The sequence below is a fragment of the Polyodon spathula genome, chromosome 1 (assembly GCF_017654505.1).
Source record: "Polyodon spathula isolate WHYD16114869_AA chromosome 1, ASM1765450v1, whole genome shotgun sequence".
Lineage (NCBI taxonomy): Eukaryota > Metazoa > Chordata > Actinopteri > Acipenseriformes > Polyodontidae > Polyodon > Polyodon spathula.
The window spans coordinates 107,819,620-107,841,477 of record NC_054534.1 but is presented as its reverse complement, the minus strand read 5'-3'; the positions used below and the strand labels follow the sequence as shown (position 1 = coordinate 107,841,477).

At 39.7% G+C, this 21,858-nt stretch overlaps 1 protein-coding gene across 3 annotated transcripts in view; it reads right to left on the bottom strand.

Moving 5' to 3' along the window:
• Positions 1-20,370, bottom strand: part of LOC121305172 (rab11 family-interacting protein 5-like) — a 49,995-nt gene extending 29,625 nt beyond the window's left edge. The window contains exon 1 of one of the 3 annotated variants that reach the window (XM_041237755.1): positions 19,370-20,370. In XM_041237755.1, the coding sequence (XP_041093689.1) occupies positions 19,370-19,746 (377 nt within the window). In that variant the 5' untranslated portion in view covers positions 19,747-20,370. The remainder of the gene's footprint in view (positions 1-19,369) is intronic. The other 2 variants (XM_041237094.1, XM_041238449.1) reach the window with 2 other exon arrangements.
• Between the last annotated feature and the right edge of the window lie 1,488 nt (positions 20,371-21,858).

Here is a 21,858-nt window from a genome sequence, read left to right as displayed (position 1 = left end):
GACTAAAAATTTGTTTGTGTGAACATAAGTTTTTATAGGCACATGTTTGCCACTAGAAACTTCTAAAAAGGTTGACAAAAACCAAAAGTTAATTTATTTAGCTGACCAAAAAAAAAAAAAAGACAGATCTAAACTTACAGCTGAATCGTAGTGTTTTCTGGGAATGTAGTTATTGGTGTCCACTGCAGGAGTGAGCAATTAAGGTATTATATTATTGTTATTTTGATATTTCCAGTAGTGAAAAAGGTTACACAAGACTACAGATCTGAAAAGACTAAATGTATGTGTACTATATAGTATTTAAATATGTATCATGCACTTAACATTTGTGTTTTAAATCATTACCCGAAAAAGATGCGGGTACCGGGGTATTTACACAGGTTCACTGCTGTGCATCACCCGGTTGTCATTTAAATAGCGACCCTTTTAATGTAAACACATAATTAATCCTCCCAATTGTTTCTTTGCTAATTGTCTTATTTGCTAAATATAACAAGCTGTACCTCCAGACAGAATGTCTTAATGAAACAAGGTTGCCAGTTCCAGCAGTATTGGGCTTGCTCATGCAGGCAGTCTTATAATTTTCCTTCGTCACTTACAACACATTTTGGAATTTTCTTGTTCCTGGTCACCAATGTCAAAAATTAAAAAAACAAAAACACACCACGTTTGTGGTCAATACATGCATAAAAACTGTAGGTTCCCAGTCTATAATCTTCCACGTCTGCACACACTTATCAGCCTCATTAGAGACCGGAAAGCAATACCACCCCACCCCTCTGACCCACTTTGTTTCTGAAAGATTGTCAATTGTGACCACAAATGGGCCATGACTAGGGTTTCGCTTATTTTCAACTTGATTTGGAGAACAAGGTTGCTTTTCTCTGTCAGAAATCAGGCAACTATGGAAACAAGTGTGTAGTGACTACATCCTTACAGTAAAGCAGTCATTTTTGCTCTCTTGTTCTCTGCGTGTTCACGACTGGCAACATGATCTTAATGGTACTGAGTTGTACGTGATCAGTCGAATGACAGTAATATTTGCAAAATAGTATCCTACCATCCTCATATACATTAATACATTATTAATTACATTTTTGCTGAAACACTGCATTTTTTCTTCGTTGGTGCAGCAGACATGTCTCAGCAGAGACATGCAAGTGAAGTCACGTGATGAATTAACTAAAAAAAAAAAAAAAAAAAAAAAAAAACACAACACCCCACAACCTTGCAATCTCCATTGACAGCAGGATAGTTCTTCTGTCAAGCCGAAGAGGCATGTTGGAAATATCTTCCAACCTCAGGGGGCAAAGCGAACAGAGTTGAGGTGGTCTCTGCCTGGACAGAGGCAGACAAACAGCTGGTACTGAAAATCGACACCTCATGAAAACACCACGCTCATGGCATGACGTTAGGCTATCTATCATTAAGATCTGTGCAATACTTTAAACAGTAATTTTACACTTTGTACATTTACACCACCGCTACTACCAAATAAATAAACGTTCACAATGGTGGCCAGGCCTTTCTAGAACCCATCCCATGGTCACACCACCACCCTGTGTTTAGTGTTCACTCAGGCTGCCAATAAAGGTTGTCTGCAAGAACACACCGTTTAAAACCCAGCAGAAATGAACACTGTGAATCAGTTTACAGGGAGCTCAAGACACAGTTTTTGATTTTTTTGATTTTATTTTTTTTAAATCATTCTTGTATCACGTAATGCAGCAGTGTTGTGTGTGTGCGGTGCACTGTTACAGATTCAGACCAGCAGAATTGTTAAACGCTTGGGTTGGGACTGCATGGTGTTCACACTCAGTCTCTGCCCTTTTACATAAAATCAGGATGACCTGCATGTTCAGTACATTAAAAAAAAATTGTAATTACAGCCTACAACGTGCTGCTTAAATGCAGTGACCAGTATACAGTACAACTGAAGTATCTAAAAGATGGCTAAAGCTAAAGGAAGTCATCTTTACAACATCAGTCTTGGAAAGCTACATTTAAAATTTCCTATCTAAAGTTACACTATGCGGTATATCAACACTTCTACATTTAAAAGTATGTAGGCCAAGTCTTCTACATTTATAGTATGTGCACCAAGTATGCCCTTTACTGATTTCTTCCATTATTCTTGGCAGAGATCAGTAGGCATTATAATTCTTGGTTTACACAAAACACTTGTGAATAGCCAGAACAAAAACAAACAAAAAAACCAAACTGTACAGCAATGCTTAAATACATATGAACGTAAGAATGTACAAACGAGAGGAGGCCATTCGGCCCATCTAAGCTTGTCCAGTTCCAAGTAGCTGACAGATCTCAGAACTTTGTCAAGTTAGGTCTTAACTAGGTAGCCCATTCCATCCCTTCATCACTGTCCCCTTCACCCTGTCCTGCCTTTATCCACTTTATGTCCAGCTATGTCCTCCAGTCCTAGTTTGTTGGGACTATGGTGTAGCAGAATAAAAATTTCTAGGTTTTTGGGAATGCCTTTCACTGTGAAGATTGGGATAGCGTCTGGCCCAGTCTGAGCAGTCTCAACAGTAACAAAACATACTGTAGCATGGCGCAATGGACCCCAACTGGCCAATCTGCTCACAAAGCCTAGGACTGAATGGTGTTTGAGCTGGGATGATCAGGTGAGGGCTGAGATGCATTAATTCCACAAAAAACAAGACAAGGTACGCTGGGACTGTAAAATCGGAGGCAGCATCGTGAGGGTATGGAATGGGTTGCCTAGCCATGTTGCAGAAGTTCAAATCTCCTTTAAAGACCTGAAGTTCTGAGATCAACTACCACGGCTGGGCCGAATGGCCTCCTCTTGTTCGTAAATTGCATTGAGTCAACGTGCGTTGCAAGACCTGAAAAATAACTCAATTAAATTATCTTCGGAAGTGACACCTTAGCAGGGCAAGTCATGGGGAACCGCAGCAGGCGTGAAGTGGTGATCTCTCTCCGCCCAGCAGAGCTGTACTTTACAGGCAGGGTCCAAGACATTTCCTGCCGATAAGACAGCGCTGCCATCGCCGAGTCTATTTATAAAGCCCTATTTATAAAAGATAGGGGACAGCTCAAGTGATGGACAGTGACAGCAAACATCTAAATAAAAAAAACTCAGAGACTCAGGAGGCACAGTTTGTCCCACCTGTGTAGATAAGTCACCACTTAGTGAAAGGGTTCTGCAGTTCACAAGGACAGCAAATTGATCCATTCATTGCATTCAGATAAAAGGCCATTTGCAACACTATTGCTTGTTCATAGCATATACGGTGATGTCCAATATAATCACACACTACACTTAAACACAGAACAGCACTTTATCCAAGGAATTTAAATAGTTAATAGTTCATGTTGCAGCATAGACACTTAAGGCCTACCTGTTTTATTATATGCAGGTACTAACAAAATGTTTAGCACTTTATATAAAAGACTAAAGTTTTCAAAGTACAAAGATATTGAAGATCATCTTTTACAGCAGCTGAACTCCTACAGTGCAGTTCCAAATAGTTTCTGAAATATTAAGATGCAAAGACATCTTAAGCAACCTTCTCACTACACGGATGCCAACAGCACTGAATATATTTTCACATATAAAAAAAAAGTTGCAATCATTGCATGGAATTTTGAGTTACAGAATGTTACAACTTCACATTAAAGCAGTCCTATCTTTAAACCTGCAATGTTTCAACATGTTTTTATATATAAATTAAAAAAACAAACAAAAAAAACACAACAACAGCACACCCGAGGAAGAACTGGATCTGTGCCACAATCCATTCTGCAAACACTTCCTCAAACAATTCATACACAATACTCTCAATACCATAGACCAGGGGTTTTCAACCCAAGGGACAAGAAACCCCTGCTGGTACTTCCAAGGGTCACAGGGGGAACGCAGAACTACTCAAAATGCACAAATGAAGTATATACCCTAAAACCACTGTGCAAAAACATTTCACTTCAGGTTTAAGAGTGAACCGCAGATTATAACCAATTCATCACGGCTGAACGGTCTACCTGCACGCATGTCAGTAAAAGCAGCACTAGATTCTCAATACTACAAATGCTTTTATAGTAATATTTCAAAACTGTTGAAGAAAAATAAAACACCTTTGTATTAGTAGCTCCGCTAAGAGAACACCCCTCAGGAAGCAAGCAAAGGTGTTCTTACAGCTAAAGTGTTCTCTAAGACGGAGTGAGCCACCAGACACAATGTGTAAATACAATATAATAAATAAATGCATACAAATGTATTAGTTGTCATGACACACAAGCATCAACATATGAAAACTGAATAAGTAAAAGCAAAATAGGCAAGTGTATGCTAATATAACAGACACTAACGTTTATAAAACTAAGGCAAAACATTCAAGCTTAAAATCGCTATGTACTATGAAATTAGCTGGCGGGCGTATTTCAGTCTATCACAATTGCAGAAGCAAACATAAAGGGAGTTACTTTAGGGGTAACAACGTTAATAAACTGTCAAACTACATTAACACAGCACCCCTACACACGTTACAAGATGCAGCAGCACTATACAAGACTGGCACATTTAACAAAATGGTGAAGCAATTCACCAGAACGGGGAACACCAAATTGCTCGTGACTTGTGTCTGATTCAGGTTTTCTTCGAGAACAAATTTCAATTTTTTATAGCAAGAGAAACTGTGGCGCATTTTGTCATTTGTTTACTTGCCATTTTGTAGCAATCAGAATACAAAACAATTCAATGATAGGACAACTGTTCTGGAAAGATCCTTCGGTATCCTTCAAGATACTCTATGACAAATCGCTTTTTTTTTTTTTTTTTTTTTTTTTTTTTTTTACAAAACAGCACTGTATCCATGGTGAACGAATCACTGGCAGTGCCAAGAAAGGGTTCTTTTAAGCAAAGTTCCTTTAGCTGGCGCATTTACAAATGGGAAAAATCGCTTTCACCACAAGGCTGTTCCCTTTGATGAAGTGTTCTCTGATGAGGTGTTCCTATACGTGGAGACTACTGCATGAAGGAACGAAGTGTACATTGAAAACAACAGTCATTGAATTAGCAGGGATTGACTCAAAGATGAGCCAGTGAGTGTGGCTTCTGAGAGTTGCTTACTTCTTTTAACATAACTGCAATACATATTAGATAATTACTGGAATTATTTTTTAGCTTTGTGTACTATAACCACTGGCTACAGATAGTGTGTACACAAACAGCAGTCTGTCGCACACCACACTGCATTGACCTGACCTGCTTTGTCAGTTATATGCAGCCAGCTGCACTTCATTTAATTCTCTGAAGCTGATGAGGCAAATTGTTGTACTCCTCATGGGAGTGTCCTATACTATAGTATATTCCCAGGGGGAATCAACATAAGAGGCACCCCACCTGTATTTAATGATCATACAGAAGCTATGCTAACCAATCTATAGCACAGCTTCAATGGTGTTCTATAAAAATAGAAGTTTTAAAAGGATAACAGACACGACTGACTACACAAGCTGGAAGTGACCCCTCTGCCCTAGCTGGGAAACAGTATACCTGGGCCTCTGCCTAGTTCTTTCATATTGCTGAAGTACAGGCAGGTGAGACTAGTAAAATAGAGTGATTATATATTAAAAAAAAAAATCACAAGGAGGGCGATTGAAGCAGTTAGTTTCCAAGTGAACCAAACAAAACACATTTGAATGTACTTTAAAGACACTCTAGTTCGCTTGATTTTTACTGGTGTGAAAAAGAAAAAAAAAAATAGTTTGTTTGCAAGTGAACCACGATTCGAATCACTTGCAAGAGAACTACAGTAGATGTGAAAGCGCTCTTTCTGTTCACACAGGGTCCGTATAGAGGGTTTGGTCTGCACTCTGTACGTTTGGTGTTAAGTGTGAACAACAAAGTCCGCCTGGGAAACCAACGGTACCGAATCCACTTAAAAGAGGTGTTCTCGGTGCGTTTGGTAAAACGCAGAGTCTGGCTCGCTTGCTAAACCTCAACGTGAACAGATAGACTGGGTCCTATTGCACATACAAAACGAATTATACAAGATAACCTGAATAGGAAGTAAACATTTCATGGTTCAGTTGATATTCTGAGGAAACATGTAGAGCAAAAAACTAAATATACATTTCAGAGAACTACACTGGGGTTACCAGACATCCTGGGAAAATTGAGATCGTCAGTTTTCAACCTTAAATTTTTTTGTCCTGGTCAGAAACAGTAAAATTGTTAAATCTTCCCGGTTTTGCTATTGTATTTAAGTATAAAGCTATCTGTGCTCAGAAAGTTAATGGTAGGAGTAAATGTATTGGGTTGCATGTTCGCACCATTCAAAAATAACAATACTGTGGATTACTTGTTCAATCATTCTGATTCCATATGCTTAAATGGTAATGGCTTATCTTTTTTAAAATCAGCTTTTGGAACATTTAACATGTTTTGATTAGAGTACAATAGAAATAAAATGCAGTTATGATCTGCAATAAATTCACCTGATTTTTAATTTAATATTACTTTTATTCATTTTATATGCTGTTACTTTTGTTAACTGCTTCAGGAGTTGCTACAGCATCAGTGAATAAAAAAAAATAAGTCCCTGTTTTTCATTGTGGAAATCTGGTAATCTTAACTATATGGACAGAGTGAGAAACTGAAGCTTTGGTATAAAATTTGGTCAGACACAAATCCAAGCCAATCTGAACAAAACACAAAATATGTTCTATCTTTTCTTCAATGACTTAAATGGCAAATCGTGCAGAATTGCGTAAACTGCATTCTCCTACTGTAGGCATTCAAGAAATGTATTCATTAAATTAGCGAAGTGCACCCCAGTGCTTTCTTCCACAGCAATGTGTAAGAATCTAAAACACGCTTTATTAAAAACCAGAGCAATACATCAATAGCTGCCATCTTTCATTATGTCTTGCAGGACATTGTAAACATCCGGTTCACAGACCATATAAATGAACAGAGTTCACTTGAAAACTGCATTGTGAACACAAAACGAACTCCGTTTCAAACTAAACTAACCAGACCGAGTCGTTTGCAACGGAGCTAGCACGAATGCAGCCTTATTCTTGCAAACTAGGTTATATTTACAAAAAGTAGTCAGACTGCACAGTAGTTTCACATGGTTTAACTGCCTCAAAGGAAACCTACATATATGGCAGGATTGGATTTCAGTCCCCACTGCCGTTACTCTGTCTCACTATCTGCACAATACACTGCTGATTAAACATTTGACTGAATTGTCTCCACGCACAAAGACAGAGAAGTTTACCCAAAACTTGCAAGTGAGGCACTGCATCTGTTGCTGAAATTGACCTGCTTCATTCATGGATCTCCAATTTGGATACAATGGAACAGACATGAACTGTGTCTTTGTGTACTCCCGACTGAGTATTAATTAAAAATCTACGCCCTACTATCAACGGTATCAAATACTATTTACACAATGTGTTACCATTCAAGGAAGGGAAACATTGCTCAGTGCACGAGTGTCATGTTAAAACATGACAAATGGACGACATGACTGGCACATAAAATAGCTAGGGGCCTCTAAGGCGGTTTCATCTTAAACATTTTAAGCTACAGACATGTTGCAAGAAACTGTTTGATCTGTATTGCTAAAAACAAACATCCATTTGGCATGGTAACAGCAGCTTTCACCGCAAAGTCTGTGTAGCAGTTCTCTCGAAATTAGACTCCTGTTCCATTCAGTCTGCGCTCTGATACCTGGTTAAGGATTTTAGCACTGAATTGTTACCAGGTAGGTAACTGACAGAACGCGACAAGCTTGTATAGACAGCATTCCATACATAGCTAAAAAAGGCACAGTTAGTCCCATCAACAGGAAGACAGCCCACCCCAACTAACAATTTGAAGTGTTTAATGATAGCACACGACAACACTACAGATTATTAACTACGGCTTCACTTGAACGTTAAATGGAAACTTTAAAAAACAGAACAGTTTACAAACGAAGGGAGGCCATTCGGCCCATCTTGCTCGGTTGGTTGTTAGTAGCTTGACAGTGTTAGTATTTTGATGTTTTTGTAATTACCCACTGATCCACTTTACTTCCCAGCTAAGCCATATGTTTCTCGATTACTTTTTAAAACTAAAAGGAAGCAGTAATCTTGCAGACAAGAGTTTTGACAAACCTGTTTTTTTCCCCCAAAGTCTGTTAGAGAGATCAGTTACACAAAGATAAAAGGAAACATGTTATAACTTGTTTCTACTTATTTGCCTATTTCAAATATGATAAACATAATACACTCATTGGAAGATATTGTCAACCGATCCCAAATTAAAATCTGTTTTGCAGAATCCTCCACACTTTACATTTAAAAATGACAAAAAAACCTGGAGAAATGTATTTGTTAAAGCAGACATTTATTCCACTTGCTCATTTTTTAACAAACGACTTGATTGGTTCATCTTGTGGGTACCTGGATGTAGGAAGGACAGTGGAGTACAGACTTAGATGCCACTGAAGAAGCAGAAGTAGCCACAGGAGGCGGCAGGAACCAGCTTACACCGAGGGCAGCTCTGTACTTGGCACCAAAGACCTAAACTTTAAGTTAAAGCAATGTTGACATCTGTACTTACTGTATAGTAAAATAAAGGTGCCCCATAAAAATGACTTGCAATGCTTAAAGCGTGGCGACAAATAATCCTGCTATTTACAGACCTACCGTACAAGAATGGACAAGGGTCCACATGCAAGGCACTTCGCCTACAATTAAAGTCAGCCAAAAATATTTATTGATTTACCTTTAATGCAACTACCATAGGCAGAACCCGTTAACCTGGTCCAGCTGCCATGTACATTATACCCCACCCCACCCCCCCCACCCACCCCCCCCCACAGGTTCCAATCAGGTCCAAATTAGCACAAAATAAATCACAGCTACTCCTATGTAATAAATATCCGTTCCAATACCCCTATAAAAACAGGATCAAAAGATACTGCAGCTTTGTCAACCTGTCCTCTACAAGCATATCTTAACTGTCAATAACCCTACATTTTCAGGAGGTAGAACTCCCACCACCAGCAGCAGAATTGGGAAACATGCTGAGCAATCAGAGTTTAAACAGTGATGCACCCTTACTGTAAACATTCTAAACCCTTCTGTCTCAAGGATAACATTAACATTTGTTTAAAACTTGGAAGAACATCCAAACCCAAGGTTAAGGATTAGCTATATTCTGGAGGCTCCAGTTGCAAGTCACTTTCAATTCTTGGCAGCACATGTTTGAAATGAGCTAAAAACAGGTTTCTCCAAAACACTTATTACCGACATAGATCTTTACCATCACCTGGCCCACTCAGTGTGCAATTAAAACCAGAAACTTATAAGCAAGCACTTTACTGTACTCTTACACAATGGCTGCAGGTTACAAAAAAAAAAAAAAAAAAAAAAAACACACTACCTACACAGGAGATGTCCTGTCCTGTTTTATTGGCAGAAGCTGTGGGTGTTGCACCATAACAGGTTGCATTTTAGAAATTCTTAATTCCCTACAGAACGGTGCTACAAAAGAGGAACATGTGAAATGAGATCAGTGGGCTTGCATAGCACAGGATTAGACCTTTGGCAAACAAATGACAGCAGGACAGCCCTCCTCCATTATACCTATATACTCAATCTCTCCAACATCAACACCACCAAGGCAGGCGTCAACATCACTTTCTCCTGACAGTTTTATTAAGGAAACTAATGGGACCCAATAAATCCATCCTGGACAGGTGAAAAGGGGTTCCTCTGTCCAGTATCACACTTCAATACATCGTGCTCACTACAGGATGTTGCATTCAAACTAGATACTGTGGGCACTGGATTAATGGATTTGATGCAAAGATCCTCTGCAGACTTTGTCTTCCCCCACTTGCTTATGACAGCATTTACACAATCTGTAAATTGACTTTTACAATCTAATGCACCAACTATAGTATTGGGAACACACTACCTTGTTCTTTTCAAGCCTGCAAGCAAACTATAAATCCCAGATTGTAATATTAAAAGTAACCAAGTAAAAAGACTTCTAGTCTAAACGCCTGTGTGGCAGGGTGAAAGCCCTGCCTGTATAAGAGGTGTGTGGGGAGAACATATGGAATGTGGCTGGAGCCGGCAGTTGAATAAATGAGTAATTAGGCTCCAGTTAAAAGGTGTATACAAGAGGGTGCTGTAATAAAAGGTCACATTAGCGCTTCACTGCAGCTTTGTGCATAGTCTCTTCCTGCCAGCAACATCCTGGCCTGTGATGCAACCCCATCTGTCTGCCAATGGCCATTTTCACCACACCTCTTTTCGTACTGTGTAGTATTACTGCATTGTAAAATCAACCATCGGATCAGTCAAGCACAGTCACATGGCCTAGCTGGGGATTTAAGATTAGAAAGTAGGTTAAATTGCAGCGTTGATTTCAAAACAATTTCAACGTTCTTGTGTTCATGTGTTGCCACCAACAATCAAAGCTGTGAAGCCTCTAAAAGCAATACTAATTACTAGCAAAGTTAACTGCACGCCATGATAGCTGAATACTTAAACCACGGCAGTATACAAAGTGGAGTTACAGAACCATGGTTCTAGTCTGGAATCTCAAACCAACACAGCTACAGTGGCTCTCAAAAGTATTCACCCCCCCTGGACTATTCCACATTTTATTGTGTTACAACATGGAATCAAAATTGATTTAATTAGGAGTTTTTGCCACTGATCAAGACATGTTCTAAATTACAAATCTAATTGAAAATACAAATGAATGCCACTGTATGTTGCATTCATTATGACAATGGATATAAACTTCAGCTTGTTTGTCCTTTAAAAGACAACTATGTACTACAGCAACCCAAACTTCCTCATTATTGCCAGATTAATTTACTTTCATTATCTATATAGAATGATATTGGGTTTTCTACACATCCGGGCACCAGTAAAATCATAAGTACGGCAGTCCCCCCCCCCCCCCCCCCCATCATTTTTTTTTTGTGCTCACCTCAGAACTGCAGGTCCTGATTGAAACCAACAATGAATTGGCTGCTTTGGTAATAAACGACCAGTATTGTGTTTAAAAAATAAAGCATTACCTTCCTAAAATATAAGCGCACACACCAATATATTACACACATGTATATACACATATATACACTAAATTATATATATATTACACACACACACACAGTGCCTTGCAAAAGTATTCAGACCCCTTACCAATTCTCATATTACTGAATTACAAATTGTACATTAATTTCGTTCTGTTCGATATTTTATTTTAAAACATATAAACTCAAAATCAATTATTGTAAGGTGACATCCCAAGCTTCAGTTTTTTAGCGGACCGAAGCAGATTCTCTTGCAGTATTTTCCTGTATTTTGCTCCATCCATTCTTCCTTCAATTGTAACAAGATGCCCAGTCCCTGCTGATGAGCCGCATCCCCACAGCATGATGATGCCGCCACCATACTTCACTGTAGGGATGGTGTGTCTTGAGGCATGGGCAGTGTTAGGTTTGCACCACACATAGCGCTTTGAGTTTTGGCCAAAAAGCTCTATCTTGGTCTCATCTGACCACAAAACCTTTTCCCACATCACAGCTGGGTCACTCTCATGCTTTCTGGAAAATTCCAGACGTGCTTTCAGATGGTACTTTTTGAGTAATGGCTTCTTTCTTGCCACCCTCCCATACAGGCCAGTGTTATGCAGAGCTCTTGATATGGTTGACTGGTGCACCATTACTCCACTCCCAGCCACTGAACTCTGTAGCTCCTTCAAAGTGATTGTTGGCCTCTCTGTAGCTTCTCTCAAGTCTCCTTGTTTGAGCGCTGAGTTTTGAGGGGTGGCCTTTTCTTGGCAGTGCCTGGGTAGGGTGATGCAGCTTCCACTTCCTGATTATTGATCCAACTGTGCTCACTGGGATATCGAAACACTTGGATATTATTTTGTACCCTTTCCCTAATCTATGCATTTGTTTTACTTTATCTATAACTTCTGTAGAATGCTCTTTGGTCTACATTTTCCTTCAGATTCACAGCCTTACCAATGATCCTTCAACAGAGGGGTTTTTATCCAGAAAATGTGACAGCAACTTTAATGGTTCACAGGTGGAGGCCAATGGTAAGAGAACTGTGTCCCCGTTAGGGCAATTTTTTTCATCAGTGCAAACTGGGAGCTTCCACAGCACAGGGGTTGAATACTTATGCAAGCAAGATATTTCCGTTTTTACATTTTTCTTAAAAATATTTCCCAACATAAAACCAATGTCACCTTACAATAACTGATAGAGTTTCAGTGTTTTAAAATAAAATCAAACAGAACAAAATTTCAATGTAACATTTGTAATTCAGTAATATGACAGAATTGGTCAGGGGTCTGAATATTTTTGCAAAGCACTGTATATATTATATCAGTGCCTATAGAAAATCTACACCCTTTCAAACTCTTCATCTTTTGTTACCTTATAGCCTGGAATTAAAACTTTTTTTTCATTTATCTACACATCCTATCCCATAACTTTCAACTGAAATAAATATTCAAGAAATTTATAGAAAATTAAAATGAAAAAAAAAAACTGAAATAGCTTGGTTTCGGTAAAAGTCCACCCCCCTTGTAATAGCAATCCTAAATAAATTAGGTGTAACCAATCGCCTTCAAATTCACACAAGTTAAGTCGTCTCCACCGGTGTTAAATTGTAGTGATTCACAGGATTTCCGGATAAATTCAGCAGTTCCTGTAGGTTCCCTCTGCTGGGTAGTGCATTTCAAAGCAAAGACCATGAGCACCACAGCGCTTTCAAAAGAACTCCAGGACAAAGTTCTTGAAAGGCACAAATCAAGGGATGGGTATAAAAAAATATGAAAAACACCTTGAATATCCATTGAAGCACGGTCAAAATGATTACCAAGTAGAAGGTGTATGGCACCACCAAGACTCTGCCTAGATCAGGCCGTCCCTCCAAACTGGATGACCGAGCAAGGAGACTGATCAGAGAGGCTACCAAGAGGCCAATGGCAACGTTACAAGAGCTACAGGCTTTTACGGCCAAGACTGGTCAAAGTGTGCATGTGACAACAATATCCCAAGCACTCCATAAATATGGCCTGTATGGTAGGGTGGCAAGAAGGAAGTCATTACTCAAGAAAGCCCACCTTGAATCCTGTTTCAAGGATGCACAGAAACTCAGGAGATTCTGTAGCCATATGGCAAAAAGTTTTGTGGTCTGACTAAACTAAAATTGAACTTTTTGGCGCAAACCCAACACCACGCATCACCCAAAGAACACCATCCCTACTGTGAAGCATGGTGGTGGCAGCATCATGTTATGGGGATGTTTCTCATCGACAGGGACTGGGGCACTTGTCAAGATAGAAGGGAAAATTAATGGAGCAAAGTACAGAGAAGTCCTTGAGGAAAACCTGCTGCCCTCTGCAAAAAAGCTGAAACTGGAACACAATTGGAAAATTTGTGGCATGACTTGAAGGTTGCTGTCCATCAACACTCAAGGAACTTGACACAGCTTGAATAGTTCTGTAAAGAAGAATGGTCAAATATTGTCAAATCTAGGTAGAATGTAAAGTTGGTAGAGATCTATCCCAACAGACTCTCAGTTGTAATTGCTGCCAAAGGTGCTTCCACCAAGTATTAACTCAGGGGTAGAGACTTATCCAATTATGATCTTTCAGTTTTGTATTTAGTATACATCTTTTTTTTCCCCTTTAAGTGTGGAATATGGTGTATGGATAAGTGGGAATAAATCCTCATTTAAATGCATGAAAGTCTGAGGCACTGACAGCAATGTGTCAAAAAAGTTCAAGGGGGTGTAGACTTTCTACAGGCACTGTAAATACACACACACATATACACACATACTTAAAAGCGCAACTCTGGCTATGTGCATGTGACGCCCCCGAAGAAACTGCTGCCTCAATACAGCATATAACAAACTAAAGTACACACAAACACACCATCGTAAGAACATTTATTTTATGGTACAGTCCGGAGAGACAACCCAAGATGAACTACTTACAGCACAGCAGCCCTTATCGTCCTACCCTGAAATGCAAACATCTTCTCCACACTCCTGCTTCCTTAGACCTTTCAGATTGTATCTGGGTATAGGCAAATTCACTTTTTTCTTATGTAAATACACATTTAATAGCTTGTTTCACAGCTCATCATGATCTTGCTTGACATTTTTACAAGCAAAATATCTCCCATCACTGTCACAGCAGTGACGAGAGCTGGCAGAGGAACAGAGAAGGTAGGGCATTAGAGCAGGAAAACACTGAGATACTAGATACTGATACATGCTTGCCCTAGATAACGGCATTGAAGTGTTCCGCTCCCTAAACATACAGAGTTTCAACACGTTCTCTATTGGTGCTGATGAAATGTGCACTGGATTTTATCAAGGGTGAACTGTGGAAATGGAGAAGCCAGGGAAGGTTACCAAACAGTTTCACAGCATTGCATACGTGAGCCAGCCAAGCACTTGTCTCTTTCTATAAACATCATTCATGCATCTGAATATAGAGTGTCCCAGCCTAAGAGCGGATGACCAGTACCAGACTGGCGGGTACTGCTGCTTAAATAAGCTTATTATTATTATATCACACAAGCATGTCTTGGTCGGTTTAATAAAACAACCTAACCACAGTACTTGCATACACTGATACTACAATATGAGCCTTTCCATAGCTCTCAAGGCTCCCTACAGTGAAGAAATGTGCCAAACCTCAGCAATGCAATTTGAAGGCATGATCAATGGTAATCCTTTGGAATGAGCAACTACACTGCTCCTGATATTGAATTCAGCACAGAATTATGACACTGTACAATTTATCACTCCTACAGATACAGTACAGCACTGTGTGTGTGTGTGTGTGTGTGTGTGTGTGTGTGGGGAGGGGGGGGGGGGGGGGGGGGGGGGGAGGTTGCAGTAGGATCGCTGTCATCGACTGAAGCGGAGCAGAGAGACTGAAATCAACACCTTCACCAAAAATACACTGCAGATGTTGCACAGCACTTGAGTTACTCTGGCCTGCAGAAAATGCATTGCAAAACCAGGCAAACATACAAAAAAAAAAGGTTATTAAAACTATTATGTAAAACTATTTACAGTTATTGTCACACTGCGGTGTCAATTTTAACTCCACGGTCATTTCTGCTAATGCCCAAGCCACTGACATGCAGTAATACAGTATTCTACCCCTTGCACAGCAGATGGTGTTTACAGTACCACTGACCCTATGCACATCACACTCCCACTGCCGCAGAGCCCTTGAAAAGATCAGATCAATACTCTCCACCTGCCGAGACGCCAGCTGGCAAGTTCTGAAAGGCCAGGGCAGCACGGTGTCCTCATCACATCAGGGTCGCCACCTCTGGAGGTATAAAAAACTGGGACATCTGAAGGGAAGGGCGCTTGTTAAGTGTAAACTCTCTTGAAATCCTAGAGTCCTCCAATAGGCAACATCTATAATATTACTACAGTATTGACAATCAATTCATACTGTGCATCTGTTGCAGTGATTTCCTAGCTCGAGTTATCCAACTTGTGCTCAACTCATGACACTGAAATTGTGGTGTTGCTGTAGTAAATTACACGGGTGTGGCAGCATAAGATAAAAAACCAGGATAGTATTAAAAGCCAGGATCTTTTAGTGTCCTGGAAAGGCATACCGAAATCCCAGTACACCTTCCCCACAAGCAGGACGATCCAGGGAAAACAGGGACAGGTGATAAACCACACAACATGCATAGCAGCAAGACAAGATTGTTTTTGCCCTTTTGTTTTAAAACTGAATGTCCACTTGTGTCTTTCTACACAAAGTAAATTCTAGGTTGACTGCGGTGTTTGGGCCAGGGGCACCAATTCAGATTTCAGAAGGGAGGCACAACCTTAAGCGGGAGTCCAGGGGCTCTTTAGGCTCCTGGAAGCTCTTTTTTTTGCAGATAAAAACCATCAAATACATTTTATTACAGAAACCTTTTCTGGGTTTTCCTAGATTTATAAAATCATACAGTTACAAAATTACCAACACAGGACAAAACGGGAAACTTCAAGTTCTGCACATGGGGTGTGTACCAAGTGAAGCCTTATTTTCACACAGACAAGAACAGAACACCAGGAGATAATAGATATTACTATATCCCACAGCCTTGATGTATCTATCGAAATACTCTTTCACACAGACAAGTTGACGGCTCAGAACAGACATTGATGAGGCAATCTAGTCTGTGCGAATTGCCTATACCGTCACAAAGCAGTCATATTTTATGCTGTCTTGACTGGTTTAGAGACAGCACTGAAGCTTTCTTGACTCCTGTATGAAAGACTATGCTTGCACTGAAGCACTATAGTGGCGGTGGATTGAAAGTAAATATCCCACGTGACTATATATCGGACATGTTTGGCATTTGTTGTTGGTGTTACTACTCTGTTAATACAAATCTACTTACCTCGGCAATAATTGTTTTTGTAAACGTACTTGTGTTCATCCGTGCAAGCTCACCCCTCTCATTAGGTAAGGAATGCAAATATTGAATGTACTCTTTATACTGTTGACAGTAAAAAATAAGCTACTGCTATTTAAATTTTGTTGACAATGCCTTGTAAAGCATGTTTTACTTAATACTAACAATTCTGCAGTAACACAGGGCAGTGAAGTAATTTCATTGATGGGGGGGCTGGGATCGCAATACCATGAGGTTTGAGTACCACTGCTAAGAGATGTTTTTTTCAGATGAGACCCGCGTTCATTAGGCTACAAATATGAGTATTAGATTTACAAATAATTTTTTCAAATGGAAGTTTTGGAAATCATTTTTCTAAAACAATTCAGTTAAGGTTGCAAAAATGTTTAAGACCTATTTTTTTTTCTTGGAAAAAACATACCAAAACATGGGGAAGCTCGAAGCGTTGGGTAATACAGTACATAAGGAACTGTCTACAAGCACAGCTAACACACTATGATGGGAAAACCAGTAACAGGTAACTCAACTAGCCGTTTTAAAAATTCACATACTATTGCTGTATATGAACACATATTACTGATCCGAATTTCTAAAGCAGCGTTGATGCGGAAATTGTAATAGAAACGCCCTTTCATTATTTGCAAGACTTTCCTGCTGAACGCTTTACAATGTCTGACTCCAGGAACAAGTCTACTACAGATTTGCTGAACTCGTCGCAACATGTAGAAGAATCTGCGTATGTAACTTTGATTGCGTTTTTTTTCTTTGGCAGTGAAAAGTGTTCTTGAAGCGCCGATTTTCTGAGCCTCACTGGCTGTTTGGTGTTTTTGTGATCTCTCGTGCTTACCACAAACAGCATTCTTGCTCCCACTTCCCACCATTAAAATCAGTCTTGCATAGTTTACAGAAAGTATGTATTTCTCAACGTTGTTTAGGATTACATGCGAATACGTTGTGGACCAAGAAGCTTGAAATTTGCATTAATATATACTAATTTTATTACTAGACAAGGAGGACTTCTTGCACACACAGCCATTGTAGATGGTCAACTATGTGAACACCCTCCTCCATTCTGCTTAGGAATGTATGGGATCAGCAGCTCTGGTAAATAACTGGGTGCTAATCCATTAATGGCTTTATAAATTAAAAACCAGATCAATTTGAAACTGCACATGAAGCCAGTGTAAGGAGGCCAAGAAAGGAGTAATATGTTCACCTTTTATAGTTTGTTAGAATCCTTGCAGCAGTATTGTGAATATTACCAGGTTAGCACAAATTGAAGGTAGTTTTGGCTTTTAAACTATCAAGACTACACATTTCAAAAATACAGCTACAGGCAGGAATTTAGGGTTATATTTTCTAGAAGCATGTCTGTCTGTTTATTTTATGGAGGGGTTTAGTTTATTGTATTTACCTTGATCTTAATACGTTTATGTTTCGAATAATTTTGGAGAGCATTAAGTTTGTTTTAAAACAGGCGTTTTTTTTTTTTGTTTGTTTGTTTTTTACATGTCAAACAAAATACACATTGTACTCGGCGGAGTGGATTTCACAATTCGGTCCACGCTGTAAAGTTGTGAGGATCGGGTACCAAACTAAGATATACAGTGGAAAAATCGGTACAGTTGGAGGACATATCATTGCTGTCTTGAAGCTGCTACCCAACAGACGCGATGCGACAAAATGAATAGCAACTACAATTTTGATATAGGAAATACGATTCAATCGTATTTTATTTATTTATTTTTTGTGATTTGTCGAACTAGGAAATTGAGCAATCTGAGAACCTCTTTAATGCACGTGGTCCAACAGGGCGCAGCAGTATCCAAAATAATGGAGGAAACGATATACTTGCCTTTGAAAAAACTACCCAGAGCTTCATCACAAAGGTCTTCACAATCATAAAGGCAGATTTGAAAGACAATATGGGAGTCCATTTCGTAGGAACTGGATAAGCCTGGTGTGTATGACTTCTTGCCATATGTGCTGAAATACTGTCAGACAAGACTCAATATTTCCACATCGTGTTGACGAACGTGTACTAGTCTCCATCAGTTACAAGACCTGTCAGTTTTCAAACCTGTCACATTGCCTGTGTGTCGCTTCTGGTGTGTGGTCATGTCGCTGTGAGTGTCTTATCGCCCAATTAAAACATAGCACTGTGTCTGGTGTGAGGCAGCCTTTAGTGTAGGTCGTCCCAGTACAGTTTGAACTTTGAAAACGTGCTTGTATGGACAGGTGTAAGTGCATAATAATGTATAGTCCTTTCCCACATTACTGGGGCATGCAGGCTCGTGTTCAGCAAGGCCTCAGCAAAGCAATTTGCTGTCATTAATGGAACCCACGGTTAAAATGTTTTAGATCCTTAAGGGTGTCGGTGCATTTGCCTGAACATGTGTTTGTTTTTTTTTTTGTTTTTTTAATAAACTACGGACTGATAGCAACTCTTCCAGCCTTGATCAAATTATACCTGGAACACATCTCTAGGCTTACAACACTCTGCTTTAGCCATGGGTCACATGACCACTCTGCTTAGCAAGGGTTAAATATATTCTTCATAATATTATGAAATGTTAAAACGAGTACTTAAACTCGCCATGTCAGTATCTATAATACTTGCTTCCATCACTTGAACACCTACATGTGCACCTAAAGAGAACCTGAACGTAGCGGCAATTACCGGAATGAAGGATATGTTTGCATGGTTATATCTGCGAAACACGCCCCACCATTCATCACGACATCTTAATTCAATTTGTGCGCTGTCACCCAAACAAAACTGCAGTATTACAGGCAAGGCCCGTGTACACAGTGTTATAGACATTCTCAGCTGACAAGAAAACACGAGTCGTGAGCACATGATGATGGCATGTATCGTCCCTCCCTTCCACACAATAACTTACTCGTTCTTCCGCGACCTCTTCTCCTGAAAGATTTTATCCAGCGGGATAACAGCTTGCCCCAAAAAGTTATCCAGTCCGATCAACGCTCTATGCATGACGGTTAGGACCAGATCACTGCTCCCCGGGGGATAAGCGGACTTACTGTCTGCCTCAAGGACCCCGGGGAGTAGCTCAAAGGAGCATTCCTCTTTCCATTCGGGAGACGTGGTCTTCTCCAACACAGAGGTGGAGAATTTATCTTTCCCCACCTGGATGATAGTGTATACATCGCTGGTCCCATGTTTACCTTTCGCCCTCAAGCCCGAAGCCCGAAGAACTGTCACCTGGACGTGGGTCGGCATCCATCTATGATCATCGTCTACGTTTAACAGCGACATTATATATTTTTTTAAAAATATAGATTTTTTAGAGCTGTTGGTAATCGCTGCGCATTGTTTTATTTCCTCCTCCCAAAGTTTGTTTGTTTTTTTGTTGTTGTTGTTGTTGTTTTTAATCGTTCTGGTTTCTGCGTCTCCTGCTCTGCCCGGCGCTGCCTGCTGCACTGCTATGATAGCTGGTTCCTTTCTGATCTCCGCAGCGCTGCTCCAACTTCACTGAGTGGCTGGGAGACCAAAGCATTCGGTGACGTCACTGCTCCGCTATCTGTCTGCCCTGCAAGGCTAGGAAGGAAGAGACCGAGTCTCACACCATATCAGTGACAGACCGAGGGTTTGGAGGCTGCAAACAAACAGGATCGAACAAATAAACTCTCGACTATAATGGACTATACAGCTCCCAATTGCGCTAGTACTTGCATGATCCTGTACTTGCACTGAACTGTTCCATATTTTGCCGAATTCTACAACTGCTCTTAAATTAACTATTTCCTGTGTCTTGTACAAGGTATCTGAAGTCATGGTTTTTGTAATTGCTCTTATTTGAAATCGTTTATGTCCATTTATAGTACTTATTACATGCTGTTAATGGAATTGACTCTTAAGCAAACCTTTTCTACAATTTTGCTGCTTTTAGTCAAATTCGCTCTTAAGTAATTCTGTATTTTTTATTTTGCTCTTATTTTCTAATGACTTTACTTTATAACTGCTCTTATATGTAATTTGATATTTTGTAACAACTGTAAGTCACCCTGGATAAGGGTGTCTAAGAAATAAATAAGAAATACTGCATCTTTCACAATACTGTTATGAAATACTGTGCATGAAACTAGGTTACTGTAGCTAGTTGAGCAAGGACTATAACAGAACTTGTATTTTTCTCTAAACAATACAAGTTTGTGTCTCTTCAGCTCTGGTGTTAAACTCTTGGCAGAAGACTTTAAGGGTTTTTTCCTGCCAGTAGGATTTGTACTGGTATTAATAAGAACCCCCCCCCCCCCCCCCCCCCCCCCCCCCCCCCCCCCACCCTAAAAAGACTGCTACCAGTGGATCGTCTACTGGTTCCAATTAAAATGATCTAAACTAGGTTTGTTATTACAAAGAGGTAGCGATTAAGCAGGAGGATTTTTACTGGTTCTGCCAGTACCTGTCAGTAAAAGTTGTTTATATTACAAGGTAGTTTTAGTCGGAAGGATAAGCTTCCTCACCCCCTTGAAACCTCCTTGCAAGCATGTCAAAAAACAAACAAAACCATTTATTGTACGGACAGATATTTTTTCGCTGTTGCAGTGAAAGACAGGCCTTGTGATAGACAATTTACTGCATATAGCTGCCACTTCAATGTTGGCGTTTTCTTAGAATCTACTGTTTAAATGTGGTCTTTGACTTTTGGAGATACAAGCCTTAGGGTACTTGCAGATATAGTACAGTACTATTATTGTTTGTGGTTTGCCTCTTAGTTTTCAGCCGATGGTCTCTTAAACTGTTTAAATGAACTAACCAAGGTTTTCTTTCAACTTATCGGCACTTAGTAACATTATCACAGACGCCCTGATTTCCGATAAACAATCTGCTGGTATTTTTGATACTTTGGTTTGGAATACACAGATCTCAAATACAGCACTGTAGATGAAGCTGCAGCTGCTTCCTGGTAGGTACTTCATTAGTTCAAATCAACTCCCATGGTCTGCCTGCAATCAGACCATGTGACCAGGATGCAGCACTTTATCTACAGTGTTGCATTTTCTGCATCCATCTGTATGTCACACTTATATTTGTACATACATTCTAGAGAATCACATATATATCTAGAGAATTGCTTTAAAATTGTGATGAAACATTTCATTGCCAATTAGTTTTTTTGTCAAGGAGATGTTACAGACATACCTCTTGTCAGTTTTTATGTTATTTTTAAATGGTGGTTGTTGCCTTAAATCAGCTCATAGTTAAAATACCAGCTGTTTGGTTTCTAGAAATTAGTATATGAAAATGATCATTTATAGAAACAATCTACCTATCCCTTTGTAATTTCTGTTGCGTTTGCCGAGCCGTGCCGGTGTCGTGCTACTATTCCTACTCGGACTGCGGCTGCTGCTGGAACATGCCCTTTGACTC